This window comes from Eucyclogobius newberryi, unplaced genomic scaffold (genome assembly GCF_026437365.1).
Source record: "Eucyclogobius newberryi isolate DKJ021-1_F unplaced genomic scaffold, fEucNew1.0.hap1 SCAF_1, whole genome shotgun sequence".
NCBI lineage: Eukaryota > Metazoa > Chordata > Actinopteri > Gobiiformes > Gobiidae > Eucyclogobius > Eucyclogobius newberryi.
Genome location: NW_027315723.1, coordinates 39,220 through 54,701, shown reverse-complemented (window position 1 = coordinate 54,701; position 15,482 = coordinate 39,220). Strand labels below are relative to the sequence as shown.

Below are 15,482 nucleotides of genomic sequence, written 5' to 3'. Positions count from 1 at the left end.
ATCCTGCAGTATCTGTAGTATCTGTAGTATCCTGCAGTATCCTGTAGTATTCTGCAGTATCCTGTAGTATCCTGCAGTATATGTAGTATCTGTAGTATCCGTAGTCCCCTGCAGTTTTCTGTAGTATCCTGTAGTATCCTGTAGTATCCTGTAGTATCCTGTAGTATCCTGTGGTATCTGTAGTAACCTGTAGTATCCTGTAGTATCATGTAGTATCTGTAGTATCCTGTAGTATCCTGCAGTATCTGTAGTATCTGTAGTATCCTGCAGTATCCTGTAGTATCCTGTAGTATCTGGAGTATCCTGTAGTATCCTGTAGTATCTGTAGTATCTGTAGTATCCTGTAGTATCCTGTAGTATCCTGCAGTATCTGTAGTATCTCTAGTATCCTGCAGTATCCTGTAGTATCCTGTAGTATCTGTAGTATCCTGTAGTATCCTGTAGTATCATGTAGTATCTGGAGTATCCTGTAGTATCCTGTAGTATCCTGCAGTATCTGTAGTATCTGTAGTATCCTGCAGTATCCTGTAGTATCCTGTAGTATCTGTAGTATCTGTAGTATCCTGTAGTATCAAGTAGTATCTGGAGTATCCTGTAGTATCCTGTAGTATCCTGTAGTATCCTGTAGTATCCGTAGTATCCTGTAGTATCCTGTAGTATCCTGTAGTTTCTGTAGTATCCTGTATTATCCTGTAGTATCTGTAGTATCCTGTACAGTAGTATCCTGTAGTATCCTGTAGTATCCTGTAGTATCTGTAGTATCTGTAGTATCCTGTAGTATCTGCAGTATCCTGTAGTATCCTGCAGTATCCTGCAGTATCCTGTAGTATCCTGCAGTATCCTGTAGTATCCTGTAGTATCCTGTAGTATCCTGTAGTATCTGTAGTATCTGTAGTATCCTGCAGTATCCTGCAGTATCCTGTAGTATCTGTAGTATCCTGCAGTATCCTGTAGTATCTGTAGTATCCTGTAGTATCCTGTAGTATCCTGTAGTATCTTTAGTATCTGTGGTATCCTGTAGTATCCTGCAGTATCTTGTAGTATCCTGTAGTATCCTGTAGTATCCTGTAGTATCCTGCAGTATCTTGTAGTATCCTGTAGTATCCTGTAGTATCCTGTAGTATCCTGTATTATCTGTAGTATCCTGTAGTATCCTGTAGTATCTGTAGTATCCTGTAGTATCTGTAGTATCCTGTAGTATCCTGTAGTATCCTGTAGTATCTGTAGTATCCTGTAGTATCCTGTAGTATCCTGTAGTATCTGTAGTATCCTGCAGTATCCTGTAGTATCCTGTAGTATCCTGTAGTATCTGTAGTATCCTGCAGTATCCAGTAGTATCCTGTAGTATCCTGTAGTGTCCTGCAGTATCCTGTAGTATCCTGTAGTATCCTGTAGTATCCTGTAGTATCTGTAGTATCTGTAGTATCCTGCAGTATCCTGCAGTATCCTGTAGTATCTGTAGTATCCTGTAGTATCTGTAGTATCTGTAGTATCCTGCAGTATCCTGCAGTATCCTGTAGTATCTGTAGTATCCTGTAGTATCCTGTAATATATTTAGTATCTGTGGTATCCTGCACTATCTGAAGTATCTGTAGTATCCTTTAGTACCCTGCAGTATCTGTAGTATCCTGTAGCATCTGTAGTATCCTGTAGTATCCTGTAGTATCTGTAGTATTCTGTAGTATCCTGTAGTATCTGCAGTATCCTGTAGTATCTGTTGTATCCTGTACAGTAGTATCCTGTTGTATCCTGTAGTATCTGTAGTATCTGCAGTATCCTGTAGTATCCTGTAGTATCCTGTAGTATCCTGCAGTATCTTGTAGTATCCTGTAGTATCTGTAGTATCCTGTAGTATCCTGTAGTATCTTTAGTATCTGTAGTATCCTGCAGTATCTGAAGTATCTGTAGTATCCGTAGTATACTGTAGTATCCTGTATTATCTGCAGTATCCTGTAGTATCTGTAGTATCCTGTACAGTAGTATCCTGTAGTATCCTGTAGTATCTGTAGTATCCTGTAGTATCTGTAGTATCCTGTAGTATCCTGCAGTATCCTGTAGTATCCTGTAGTATCCTGTAGTATCTGTAGTATCCTGTAGTATCCGTAGTATACTGTAGTATCCTGTATTATCTGCAGTATCCTGTAGTATCTGTAGTATCCTGTAGTATCCGTAGTATACTGTAGTATCCTGTATTATCTGTAGTATCCTGTAGTATCCTGTAGTATCTGTAGTATCCTGTAGTATCCGTAGTATACTGTAGTATCCTGTATTATCTGCAGTATCCTGCAGTATCTGTAGTATCCTGTAGTATCCGTAGTATACTGTAGTATCCTGTATTATCTGCAGTATCCTGTAGTATCTGTAGTATCCTGTACAGTAGTATCTGTAGTATCCTGCAGTATCCAGTAGTATCCTGTAGTATCCTGCAGTATCCTGTAGTATCCTGTAGTATCCTGTAGTATCCTGTAGTATCCTGTAGTATCTGTAGTATCCTGTAGTATCTGTAGTATCTGTAGTATCCTGCAGTATCCTGCAGTATCCTGTAGTATCTGTAGTATTCTGTAGTATCCTGTAGTATCTTTAGTATCTGTAGTATCCTGCAGTATCTGAAGTATATGTAGTATCCTGCAGTATCCAGTAGTATCCTGCAGTATTTGTAGTATCCTGTAGTATCTGTAGTATCCTGTAGTATCCTGTAGTATCCTGTAGTATCCTGCAGTATCTGTAGTATCCTGTAGTATCTGTAGTGTCCTGTAGTATCCTGTAGTATCTGTAGTATCCTGAAGTATCCTGTAGTATCCTGCAGTATCCTGTAGTATCTTGCATTATCCTGTAGTATCCTGCATTATCCTGTAGTATCCTGCATTATCCTGTAGTATCCTGCATTATCCTGTAGTATCCTGCATTATCCTGTAGTATCCTGCATTATCCTGTAGTATCCTGCATTATCCTGTAGTATCCTGCAGTATCCTGTAGTATCTTGTAGTATCCTGTAGTATCCTGCATTATCCTGTAGTATCCTGCAGTATCCTGTAGTATCCTGCATTATCCTGTAGTATCCTGCATTATCCTGTAGTATCCTGTAGTATCTTGTAGTATCCTGTAGTATCCTGTAGTATCCTGTAGTATCCTGCATTATCCTGTAGTATCCTGCAGTATCCTGTAGTATCCTGCATTATCCTGTAGTATCCTGTAGTATCCTGTAGTATCTGTAGTATCTGCAGTATCCTGTAGTATCTGTAGTATCTGCAGTATCTGTAGTATCCTGTAGTACCCTGCATTATCCTGTAGTATCCTGTAGTATCCTGCATTATCCTGTAGTATCCTGTAGTATCCTGCATTATCCTGTAGTATCCTGTAGTACCCTGCAGTATCCTGCAGTATCCTGTAGTATCTTGTAGTATCCTGTAGTATCCTGTAGTATCCTGTAGTATCCTGCATTATCCTGTAGTATCCTGCATTATCCTGTAGTATCCTGCATTATCCTTTAGTATCCTGCATTATCCTGTAGTATCCTGCATTATCCTGTAGTATCCTGTAGTATCCTGTAGTATCCTGTAGTATCCTGTAGTATCCTGTAGTATCTTGTAGTATCCTGTAGTATCCTGTAGTATCCTGTAGTATCCTGCATTATCCTGTAGTATCCTGCAGTATCCTGTAGTATCTGTAGTATCTGCAGTATCTGTAGTATCCTGTAGTACCCTGCATTATCCTGTAGTATCCTGTAGTATCCTGCATTATCCTGTAGTATCCTGTAGTACCCTGCAGTATCCTGCAGTATCCTGTAGTATCTTGTAGTATCCTGTAGTATCCTGTAGTATCCTGCATTATCCTTTAGTATCCTGCATTATCCTGTAGTATCCTGCATTATCCTTTAGTATCCTGCATTATCCTGTAGTATCCTGTAGTATCCTGTAGTATCTGTAGTATCCTGTAGTATCCTGCATTATCCTTTAGTATCCTGCATTATCCTGTAGTATCCTGCATTATCCTGTAGTATCTGTAGTATCCTGTAGTATCCTGCAATGAACAGGTCCAGAAGGTTCTTTTATTTTGCCGTAGTTTCCTCTCCGTGTCGCGCTTTTTTCTCTCCAACTTTCTTCATTTGGCTCGTGTTTCTCTTCCTTCTCCGGACAAACTCGAACACTTTGACTTTCATAAACATGACTTAAATTCAACATTTTTCTCTGGATCTCGTGTCAAACTCCGAATTTGTGATGTTTTTGTCCGGTTTTTGCGCGTTTGTCTGGATTTGTTCTGCGACAGCTGCAGTTTCTCCTCCGAAACAACACGGTGAGTTTATGTACTTTAGTCCTGGTTTAGACCCGGTTCAGTCCTGGTTTAGACCTGGTTTATTCCTGGTTTAGACCTGGTTTAGACCTGGTTTAGTCCTGGTTTGTTCCTGGTTTGTACTTGGTTTGTACCTGGTTTGTACCTGGTTTAGACCTGGTTTAGTCCTGGTTTAGTCCTGGTTTAGAGCTGGTTTAGACCTGGTTTAGTCCTGGTTTAGTCCTGGTTTGTTCCTGGTTTGTACTTGGTTTGTACCTGGTTTGTACCTGGTTTAGACCTGGTTTAGACCTGGTTTAGTCCTGGTTTAGTCCTGGTTTAGACCTGGTTTAGTCCTGGTTTAGTCCTGGTTCAGTCCTGGTTTAGACCTGGTTTAGTCCTGGTTTAGTCCTGGTTTAGTCCTGGTTTAGACCTGGTTTAGTCCTGGTTTAGTCCTGGTTCAGTCCTGGTTCAGTCCTGGTTTAGACCTGGTTTAGTCCTGGTTTAGTCCTGGTTTAGTCCTGGTTTAAACCTGGTTTAGACCTGGTTCAGTCCTGGTTTAGACCTGGTTTAGTCCTGGTTTAGACCTGGTTTAGACCTGGTTCAGTCCTGGTTTAGACCTGGTTTAGACCTGGTTCAGGCCTGGTTTAGACCTGGTTTAGACCTGGTTTAGACCTGGTTCAGACCTGGTTCAGACCTGGTTTAGTCCTGGTTTAGTCCTGGTTTTATGGGAGGGCATCTGACACTCTTGGTGCTGGTTCTAGATCTTCTTCTGAACTCGATGCTCGAGGACTTCGAGGTCTTGACTTGGTCTGAACTTCAGACTCACTCGGTCCAACGCCGAGACCTGGAGCCTCAGAGCCACAAGCTGCTGAGCTTCAGCGCCCTCCACAGGTGAGGCACGGAACTGCACCTGAAACGCTGCACCTGAAACACACGCCCTCCACAGGTGAGGCACGGAACTGCACCTGAAACACTGCACCTGAAACACTGCACCTGAAACACACGCCCTCCACAGGTGAGGCACGGAACTGCACCTGAAACACTGCACCTGAAACACACGCCCTCCACAGGTGAGGCACGGAACTGCACCTGAAACACTGCACCTGAAACACACGCCCTCCACAGGTGAGACAAACTACTCTTACACTGACGCTGCTCTGTGATTGGCCGTTCAGACACTTCCGGCTTTATTTGAGGACCAATGAGGAGCTGTTCTCAGAAGGATTCAAGGCCGTTGTTGTCGATGGAGGAATTGAGCACGAGTTTCCAGTGAACCGCAACAACTACTACACTGGACATGTCATCGGTCAGTCCTGTTTAGTCCTGTTTAGTCCTGTTTAGTCCTATTTAGTCCTGTTTAGTCCTGTTTAGTCCTGTTTAGACCTGCTTTAGACCTGCTTTAGTCCTGTTTAGTCCTGTTTAGACCTGCTTTAGTCCTGTTTAGTCCTGTTTAGTCCTGTTTAGACCTGCTTTAGACCTGCTTTAGTCCTGGTTTAGTCCTGTTTAGTCCTGTTTAGACCTGCTTTAGTCCTGTTTAGTCCAGTTTAGTCCTGTTTAGACCTGTTTAGACCTGCTTTAGTCCTGTTTAGTCCTGCTTTAGTCCTGTTTAGTCCTGTTTAGACCTGCTTTAGTCCTGTTTAGACCTGTTTAGACCTGTTTAGTCCTGTTTAGTCCTGCTTTAGTCCTGTTTAGTCCTGTTTAGACCTGCTTTAGTCCTGTTTAGTCCTGTTTAGACCTGCTTTAGTCCTGTTTAGTCCTGGTTTAGTCCTGTTTAGTCCTGTTTAGTCCTGTTTAGACCTGCTTTAGTCCTGTTTAGTCCTGTTTAGACCTGTTTAGACCTGTTTAGTCCTGTTTAGTCCTGTTTAGTCCTGTTTAGGCCTGCTTTAGTCCTGTTTAGTCCTGTTTAGCCCTGGTTTAGTCCTGTTTAGTCCTGCTTTAGTCCTGTTTAGTCCTGTTTAGTCCTGTTTAGACCTGTTTAGACCTGTTTAGTCCTGTTTAGTCCTGTTTAGACCTGCTTTAGTCCTGTTTAGTCCTGTTTAGTCCTGTTTAGACCTGCTTTAGTCCTGTTTAGTCCTGTTTAGTCCTGCTTTAGTCCTGTTTAGTCCTGTTTAGACCTGCTTTAGACCTGCTTTAGTCCTGTTTAGTCCTGTTTAGTCCTGCTTTAGTCCTGTTTAGTCCTGTTTAGACCTGCTTTAGACCTGCTTTAGTCCTGTTTAGTCCTGTTTAGACCTGCTTTAGTCCTGTTTTAGTCCCGTTTTAGTCCTGTTTAGTCCTGGTTTATCTCTTGCAGGTGAAGAACACTCCAGAGTTCAGGCGCTCATCGATGAAACAGAGTTTTCAGCTCGTATCGTGACTCACGACGGAGAGTTCAACGTCGAGGTAAAGTCCAGGACAGGCCCTCGTCATGAAGGGCCCCTCGTCATGAAGTGCCCCTGGTCATGAAGGGCCCCTCGTCACGAAGTGCCCCTCGTCACAAAGGGCCCCTCGTCACGAAGGGCCCCTCGTCACGAAGGGCCCCTCGTCATGAAGGGCCCCTCGTCATGAAGGGCCCCTGGTCATGAAGTGCCCCTGGTCATGAAGGGCCCCTCGTCACGAAGTGCCCCTCGTCACAAAGGGCCCCTCGTCACGAAGGGCCCCTCGTCACGAAGGGCCCCTCGTCACGAAGGGCCCCTCGTCAATAAGGGACTAGAGAGAGTTTTAGATTCAGTGTTTTCATGTTTTTGTCATTATCTTGTCTTTGGTTTAATTGTCTGTAATTCTTATATTTAATCATTGTTATGAACCTAATGTCACGTTCTTCATCATAAACTTCTTATTCGACCAATCAAATGATCAAATGTTAAACCAAAATGAACATTGTTTAAGAGACATTCTGTTCTAAACGATCCTGTTACAGATGCAAATATGAACTGCTCCACCAGGGGGCGTGTCTGCTCCACCAGGGGGCGTGTCTGCTCCACCAGGGGGCGTGTCTGCTCCACCAGGGGGCGTGTCTGCTCCACCAGGGGGCGACATGACTGTCTCTGCTGATGTGGGCGTGTCCCTCATTCCTCTGGGAGGGGCCAATGTGGAAAAAGAGTTGTTTCATCTGGATTCATCCAAGAGTCGTTCTCGAATCAAGCCCCGCCCACCGGCTATCAGCTCTGTAATAAGATAAGATAAGATATTCCTTTATTGTCCCACATGGGGAAATTCCATTGATGCAACGCAGGTAGATCCAGAGATAGATACAGAAGAAAAGAACAAATAACTTATAGGAAGTTTGAAAAACACTCTCAGTAGAAGATCTCTTATAAAAATCTTAGGATGTCCGCCGGGATAATGAGTTCCTCCTTTGTGTAAACGCGGTATGGCGCCGGCCGGGGGGGGCGCAGGGGGGCCGGGGGGGGGCTCGGAGCCAGGGCACATCGCGATGACACGAAAACACTCAATCCAGCCGAACAAAGTCAAAACAAGTTGAATTAAAGCGATTCCAGTGCGTGTCCCGATCATTCATAAAGTTCCTCTTTTATATAAACGTGTACCGGCGGCATACTGTACGTTAGGACGGCGGGGGGGCCGGGGGCTAGCTCAGAGCTAGCGCACATCACGACGAAAACACTCAATAATCCAGCCGAACAAAGTCAAAAACAAGTTAAATTAAAGCGATTCCAGCACGTGTCCCTATTGTACAAGTAAAGTAGAATTTTTTTTACAAAATACAAATGAGAAAGCACAATAAGTGTGAAAAAAGTGTGAGAAAAGAGCGGAGCGTTTACACCGGGCTGCCAGCTGGACCGGCGCCAGCTGGACCGGCGCCTTTGTGACGTAATGGGACATCAGCCTCACATTGTCCCTGTCTCTCTCTCCTCTTTGAGAGACTGATGACACGTGAATGCTCGTCAGACACTGGAGTTCAGGACCACAGAGCGTCCTCCAGGGGGCGTGTCACAGAGCGTCCTCCAGGGGGCGTGTCACAGAGCGTCCTCCAGGGGGCGTGTCACAGAGCGTCCTCCAGGGGGCGTGTCACAGAGCGTTCTCCAGGGGGCGTGTCACAGAGCGTCCTCCAGGGGGCGTATCACAGAGCGTCGTGCAGCTTCATCTTAAAGGCGCAATGGACGATTTTTCGGCGATTCCACTCCCCCGTGCACATGCCACTCCCCCGTGCACATGCCACTCCCCCGTGCACATGCCACTCCCCCGTGCACATGCCACTCCCCCGTGCACATGCCACTCCCCCGTGCACATGCTGCACATGCCACTCCCCCGTGCACATGCCACTCCCCCGTGCACATGCCACTCCCCCGTGCACATGCCACTCCCCCGTGCACATGCTGCACATGCCACTCCCCCGTGCACATGCCACTCCCCCGTGCACATGCTGCACATGCCACTCCCCCGTGCTCATGCCACTCCCCCGTGCTCATGCCACTCCCCCGTGCACATGCCACTCCCCCGTGCTCATGCCACTCCCCCGTGCACATGCCACTCCCCCGTGCACATGCTGCACATGCCACTCCCCCGTGCTCATGCCACTCCCCCGTGCTCATGCCACTCCCCCGTGCACATGCTGCACATGCCACTCCCCCGTGCTCATGCCACTCCCCCGTGCTCATGCCACTCCCCCGTGCACATGCCACTCCCCCGTGCACATGCTGCACATGCCACTCCCCCGTGCTCATGCCACTCCCCCGTGCTCATGCCACTCCCCCGTGCACATGCCACTCCCCCTGTCTATTATGATAGATCAATGCGCTTAGACACGCGGAAACGTGGGACGAGCCACACGCGGATGAAGGTGAGCGATAGATGCGTTGTATGATTGATACGTGGCAGGACTAATCGGCCGTCCACGCCACGAGGAAATAAGACTCAGATTATGCCAAAAAAATCGTCCATTCAACCTTTAAAGACACAAAGCACTCGATCAAAGACAGAAGAGTCTGAGCGGGACAAAAGAAGAGAAAGAGTTAAAGAAACAAACTGGTGGTCATCTGAAGTGTTTGTTTGTGTTGAAGCCTGTGGCGGTTCAGCACGGCGCCCCCTGGTGGTCGTCTGAAGTGTGTGTTTGTGTTGAAGCCTGTGGAGGTTCAGCACGGCGCCCCCTGGTGGTCGTCTGAAGTGTGTGTTTGTGTTGAAGCCTGTGGCGGTTCAGCACGGCGCCCCCTGGTGGTCGTCTGAAGTGTGTGTTTGTGTTGAAGCCTGTGGAGGTTCAGCACGGCGCCCCCTGGTGGTCGTCTGAAGTGTGTGTTTGTGTTGAAGCTGCTGTGGAGGTTCAGCACGGCGCCCCCTGGTGGTCGTCTGAAGTGTGTGTTTGTGTTGAAGCCTGTGGAGGTTCAGCACGGCGCCCCCTGGTGGTCGTCTGAAGTGTGTGTTTGTGTTGAAGCCGCTGTGGAGGTTCAGCACGGCGCCCCCTGGTGGTCGTCTGAAGTGTGTGTTTGTGTTGAAGCCGCTGTGGAGGTTCAGCACGGCGCCCCCTGATGGTCGTCTGCTGGTTTATCGCTCTGACCACATAAAGAACCTGAGCCGAGTGCAGCAGCCGTCGGTCTGTGGGTACATGACCTCTGACCCCTCACTGCTGCTGCCTGACGACCTGAGGCAGGGGCTGAACATGACCTCTGACCCTGAGCCGGGACACGAGCCAGGTGAGTGCTCCTGTCACTGCGCCTGTCGGTTTCCTCTGCTCAGTTTCACTTCATGTAACGGCCAAAATCACGACAGCGGTTTCCTCCAAGGTGAGAGCCCCCTGTCCTTAGAGCCTCCCCCTGTCCTTAGAGCCTCCCCCTGTCCTTAGAGCCTCCCCTTGTCCTTAGAGCCTCCCCCTGTCCTCAGAGTGCGCCCTATCCTCAGAGCGCCCCCTGTCCTCAGAGCGCCCCCTGTCCTTAGAGCCTCCCCCTGTCCTTAGGGCCTCCCCCTGTCCTTAGGGCCTCCCCCTGTCCTTAGGGCCTCCCCCTATCCTTAGAGCTCCCCCTATCCTTAGAGCCTCCCCCTGTCCTTAGAGCCTCCCCCTATCCTTAGAGCTCCCCCTGTACTTAGAGCCTCCCCTTGTCCTTAGAGCCTCCCCCTGTCCTTAGAGCCTCCCCCTGTCCTTAGGGCCTCCCCCTGTCCTTAGGGCCTCCCCCTATCCTTAGAGCTCCCCCTATCCTTAGAGCCTCCCCCTGTCCTTAGAGCCTCCCCCTATCCTTAGAGCTCCCCCTGTACTTAGAGCCTCCCCTTGTCCTTAGAGCCTCCCCCTGTCCTTAGAACCTCCCCCTGTCCTTAGAGCCTCCCCCTGTCCTTAGAGCCTCCCCCTGTCCTTAGGGCCTCCCCCTGTCCTTAGAGCCTCCCCCTATCCGTAGAGCGCCCCCTATCCTTAGAGCGCCCCCTGTACTTAGAGCCTCCCCCTGTCCTTAGAGCCTCCCCCTGTCCTTAGAGCGCCCCCTGTCCTTAGAGCGCCCCCTGTCCTCAGAGCGCCCCCTGTCCTTAGAGCCTCCCCCTGTCCTTAGAGCCCCCCCTGTCCTTAGAGCCCCCCCTGTCCTTAATGTGACCTAACGGCAGCACTAAAAGAGGAAACAGAACTGGACCCAGTCTTGACCCCTGAGGCACACCATAAGTGACTGTAGAACAAGGGGAGGAGGTGTTTCTTCTCCTCTGATCCTCGTCTTTGCCTTGTGTCTTCTTCTTTATGACGTTGTGTTTTCAGAGTGGAGAGTGAAGCGTCAGACTCATGACCACAGCAGGAACACGTGTCCACTGCTGCTCGTGGCTGACCACAGGTTCTTCAAAGACATGGGACGAGGAGAAGAGAGCAGCACCTTAAACTACCTGGTACGGGAGGGAGGGCATCTGACACACGGGAGGGCATCTGACACACGGGAGGGCATTTGACACACGGGAGGGAGGGGGAGGGGGAGGGAGGGCATCTGGCTGGATTTAAAGGCGTGTCGTTTGTTGCAGATCGAGTTGATCGATCGAGTGGACGACATTTACAGAAACACGTCGTGGGACAAAGAGTTCAGTGGATACGGAGTTCAGATCCAGCAGGTTAAGCCACGCCCTCTTTTCACACACAGGCAACGCCCTCTTTTCACACACGTGCCACGCCCTCATCTCACACACGTTCCGCGCCCTCTTCTTCCACACGTGCCGCGCCCTCTTCTTCCACACGTGCCGCGCCCTCTTCTTCCACACGTGCCGCGCCCTCTTCTTCCACACGTGCCGCGCCCTCTTCTCCCACACGTGCCGCGCCCTCTTTTCACACAAGTGCCGCGCCCTCTTCTTCCACACGTGCCGCGCCCTCTTCTTCCACACGTGCCGCGCCCTCTTCTTCCACACGTGCCGCGCCCTCTTTTCACACACGTGCCACGCCCTCTTTTCACACACTTGCCACGCCCTCATTTCGCACACGTACCACGCCCTCATCTCACACACGTGCCGCGCCCTGATCACGCACACGTGCCGCGCCCTGATCTCACACACGTGCCGCGCCCTGATCTCGCACACGTGCCGCGCCCTGATCTCACACACGTGCCGCGCCCTGATCTCGCACACGTGCCGCGCCCTGATCTCGCACACGTGCCGCGCCCTGATCACGCACACGTGCCGCGCCCTGATCTCACACACGTGCCGCGCCCTGATCTCGCACACGTGCCGCGCCCTCATCTCGCACACGTGCCGCGCCCTCATCTCGCACACGTGCCGCACCCTCATCTCACACAAGTGCCACGGGGTTCCTGAGGGCCCCTCACGTTTGGGAGGGGTTTTGTGATTGGTGCTGGAGGCTGAGCAGCGTCACACGTGTGTTAACGTTCTTCACCTGATCTGATGTGGTGTTCTAGATCATCATAGAGAAGAGTCCCACCCCCGTGTCTCCAGGACAGAGTCACTTTAACATGAAGGGCAGCCCAGTGCGGGACAGAGACGTGTGGGACGTCAAGAGGCTGCTGGAGGTATTGCGCCTGTCCCACCCTTAAAGGACTAGTACTGCGTCCTCTCTCTGTCCTCTGACTGTGTACTCTCTGTGTACTCTCTGTGTACTCTGACTGTGTCCTCTCTGTGTCCTCTGACCATGTCCTCTCTGTGTCCTCTGACTGTGTCCTCTGACTGTGTCCTCTGACTGTGTCCTCTGACTGTGTCCTCTGACTGTGTCCTCTGTGTCCTCTGACTGTGTCCTCTGTGTCCTCTGACTGTGTCCTCTGACTGTGTCCTCTCTGTGTCCTCTGACAGTGTCCTCTCTGTGTCTCTGCAGCAGTTCTCGTTGGACATCGCAGAGAATGCGTCAAACGTTTGTCTCGCTCATCTCTTCACGTACCAGGACTTTGATGAAGGAACGCTCGGACTGGCCTATGTCGCCCCGTCCAAACCAGACGTCCCAGGAGGACTCTGCTCCAAACGTGAGCCGGCTTTAGTCCTGGTTTAGTCCTGGTTTAGACCTGGTTTAGTCCTGATTTAATCCTGGTTTAGTCCTGGTTTAATCCTGATTTAGTCCTGGTTTAGTCCTGGTTTAGTCCTGGTTTAGACCTGGTTTAGACCTGGTGTGTCCTGGTTTAGTCCTGGTTTAGTCCTGGTTTGGACCTGGTTTAGTCCTGGTTTAGACCTGGTTTAGACCTGGTTTAGTCCTGGTTTAGTCCTGGTTTAATCCTGATTTAGTCCTGGTTTAGTCCTGGTTTAGTCCTGGTTTAGTCCTGGTTTAGTCCTGGTTTAGACCTGGTTTAGTCCTGTTTTAGATCTGGTTTAGACCTGGTTTAGTCCTGGTTTAGTCCTGGTTTAGTCCTGGTTTAATCCTGATTTAGTCCTGGTTTAGTCCTGGTTTAGTCCTGGTTTAGTCCTGGTTTAGACCTGGTTTAGTCCTGTTTTAGATCTGGTTTAGACCTGGTTTAGACCTGGTTTAGTCCTGGTTTAGACCTGGTTTAGTCCTGGTTTAGTCCTGGTTTAGTCCTGGTTTAGTCCTGGTTTAGACCTGGTTTAGACCTGGTTAAGTCCTGGTTTAGTCCTGGTTTAGTCCTGGTTTAGTCCTGGTTAAGACCTGGTTTAGACCTGGTTTAGACCTGGTTTAGACCTAGTTTAGTCCTGGTTTAGACCTGGTTTAGTCCTGGTTTAGACCTGGTTTAGTCCTGGTTTAGTCCTGGTTTAGTCCTGGTTTAGACCTGGTTTAGACCTGGTTTAGTCCTGGTTTAGTCCTGGTTTAGACCTGGTTTAGTCCTTGTTTAGTCCTGGTTTAGTCCTGGTTTAATCCTGGTTTAGTCCTGGTTTAGTCCTGGTTTAGACCTGGTTTAGTCCTGGTTTAGTCCTGGTTTAATCCTGGTTTAGTCCTGGTTTAGTCCTGGTTTAGACCTGGTTTAGTCCTGGTTTAGTCCTGGTTTAGACCTGGTTTAGACCTGGTTTAGACCTGGTTTAGTCCTGGTTTAATCCTGGTTTAGTCCTGGTTTAGTCCTGGTTTAGTCCTGGTTTAGATCTGGTTTAGTCCTGTTTTAGATCTGGTTTAGACCTGGTTTATACCTGGTTTAGTCCTGGTTTAGTCCTGGTTTAGACCTGGTTTAGTCCTGGTTTAGATCTGGTTTAGACCTGGTTTAGACCTGGTTTAGTCCTGGTTTAGTCCTGGTTTAGTCCTGGTTTAGACCTGGTTTAGTCCTGGTTTAGACCTGGTTTAGTCCTGGTTTAGTCCTGGTTTAGTCCTGGTTTAGATCTGGTTTAGACCTGGTTTAGTCCTGGTTTAGTCCTGGTTTAGTCCTGGTTTAGACCTGGTTTAGACCTGGTTTAGTCCTGGTTTAGACCTGGTTTAGACCTGGTTTAGTCCTGGTTTAGACCTGGTTTAGACCTGGTTTAGACCTGGTTTAGTCCTGGTTTAGTCCTGTTTTAGACCTGGTTAAGACCTGGTTTAGACCTGGTTTAGACCTGGTTTAGACCTGGTTTAGTCCTGGTTTAGACCTGGTTTAGTCCTGTTTTAGTCCTGATTTAATCCTGGTTTAGTCCTGGTTTAGTCCTGGTTTAGTCCTGGTTTAGACCTGGTTTAGTCCTGATTTAATCCTGGTTTAGTCCTGGTTTAGTCCTGGTTTAGTCCTGGTTTAGACCTGGTTTAGTCCTGTTTTAGACCTGGTTTAGACCTGGTTTAGTCCTGGTTTAGTCCTGGTTTAGACCTGGTTTAGACCTGGTTTAGTCCTGGTTTAATCCTGGTTTAGTCCTGGTTTAGTCCTGGTTTAGTCCTGGTTTAGACCTGGTTTAGTCCTGTTTTAGACCTGGTTTAGACCTGGTTTAGTCCTGGTTTAGTCCTGGTTTAGACCTGGTTTAGACCTGGTTTAGTCCTGGTTTAATCCTGGTTTAGTCCTGGTTTAGTCCTGGTTTAGTCCTGGTTTAGACCTGGTTTAGTCCTGTTTTATACCTGGTTTAGACCTGGTTTAGACCTGGTTTAGTCCTGGTTTAGTCCTGGTTTAGTCCTGGTTTAGACCTGGTTTAGTCCTGGTTTAGTCCTGGTTTAGACCTGGTTTAGTCCTGGTTTAGTCCTGGTTTAGACCTGGTTTAGACCTGGTTTAGTCCTGGTTTAATCCTGATTTAGTCCTGGTTTAGACCTGGTTTAGTCCTGGTTTAGACCTGGTTTAGACCTGGTTTAGACCTGGTTTAGTCCTGGTTTAGTCCTGGTTTAGTCCTGGTTAAGACCTGGTTTAGATCTGGTTTAGACCTGGTTTAGTCCTGGTTTAGTCCTGGTTTAGTCCTGGTTTAGACCTGGTTTAGACCTGGTTTAGTCCTGGTTTAGTCCTGGTTTAGTCCTGGTTTAGACCTGGTTAAGTCCTGGTTTAGACCTGGTTTAGTCCTGGTTTAGTCCTGGTTTAATCCTGGTTTAATCCTGGTTTAGACCTGGTTTAGACCTGGTTTAGACCTGGTTTAGTCCTGGTTTAATCCTGGTTTAGTCCTGGTTTAGTCCTGGTTTAGATCTGGTTTAGTCCTGTTTTAGATCTGGTTTAGACCTGGTTTAGACCTGGTTTAGTCCTGGTTTAGTCCTGGTTTAGTCCTGGTTTAGACCTGATTTAGTCCTGGTTTAGTCCTGGTTTAGATCTGGTTTAGACCTGGTTTAGACCTGGTTTAGTCCTGGTTTAGTCCTGGTTTAGTCCTGGTTTAGTCCTGGTTTAGACCTGGTTTAGTCCTGGTTTAGTCCTGGTTTAGATCTGGTTTAGATCTGGTTTAGACCTGGTTTAGTCCTGGTTTAGACCTGGTTTAGACCTGGTTTAGTCCTGGTTTAGACCTGGTTTAGACCTGGTTTA

The 15,482-nt window shown here is 48.3% G+C and overlaps 1 protein-coding gene across 1 annotated transcript in view; it reads left to right on the top strand.

Moving 5' to 3' along the window:
* Positions 1–4,163: 4,163 nt before the first annotated feature.
* The window catches only part of LOC140345085 (disintegrin and metalloproteinase domain-containing protein 17-like), a 28,646-nt gene continuing 17,327 nt past the window's right edge, over positions 4,164–15,482 (top strand). The window contains exons 1-9 of the mRNA XM_072441989.1: positions 4,164–4,293; positions 5,031–5,160; positions 5,445–5,575; positions 6,560–6,648; positions 9,698–9,893; positions 10,931–11,055; positions 11,185–11,271; positions 12,066–12,176; positions 12,476–12,620. Coding sequence (XP_072298090.1) covers positions 4,218–4,293; positions 5,031–5,160; positions 5,445–5,575; positions 6,560–6,648; positions 9,698–9,893; positions 10,931–11,055; positions 11,185–11,271; positions 12,066–12,176; positions 12,476–12,620 — 1,090 coding nt within the window. The 5' untranslated portion in view covers positions 4,164–4,217. The remainder of the gene's footprint in view (positions 4,294–5,030; positions 5,161–5,444; positions 5,576–6,559; positions 6,649–9,697; positions 9,894–10,930; positions 11,056–11,184; positions 11,272–12,065; positions 12,177–12,475; positions 12,621–15,482) is intronic.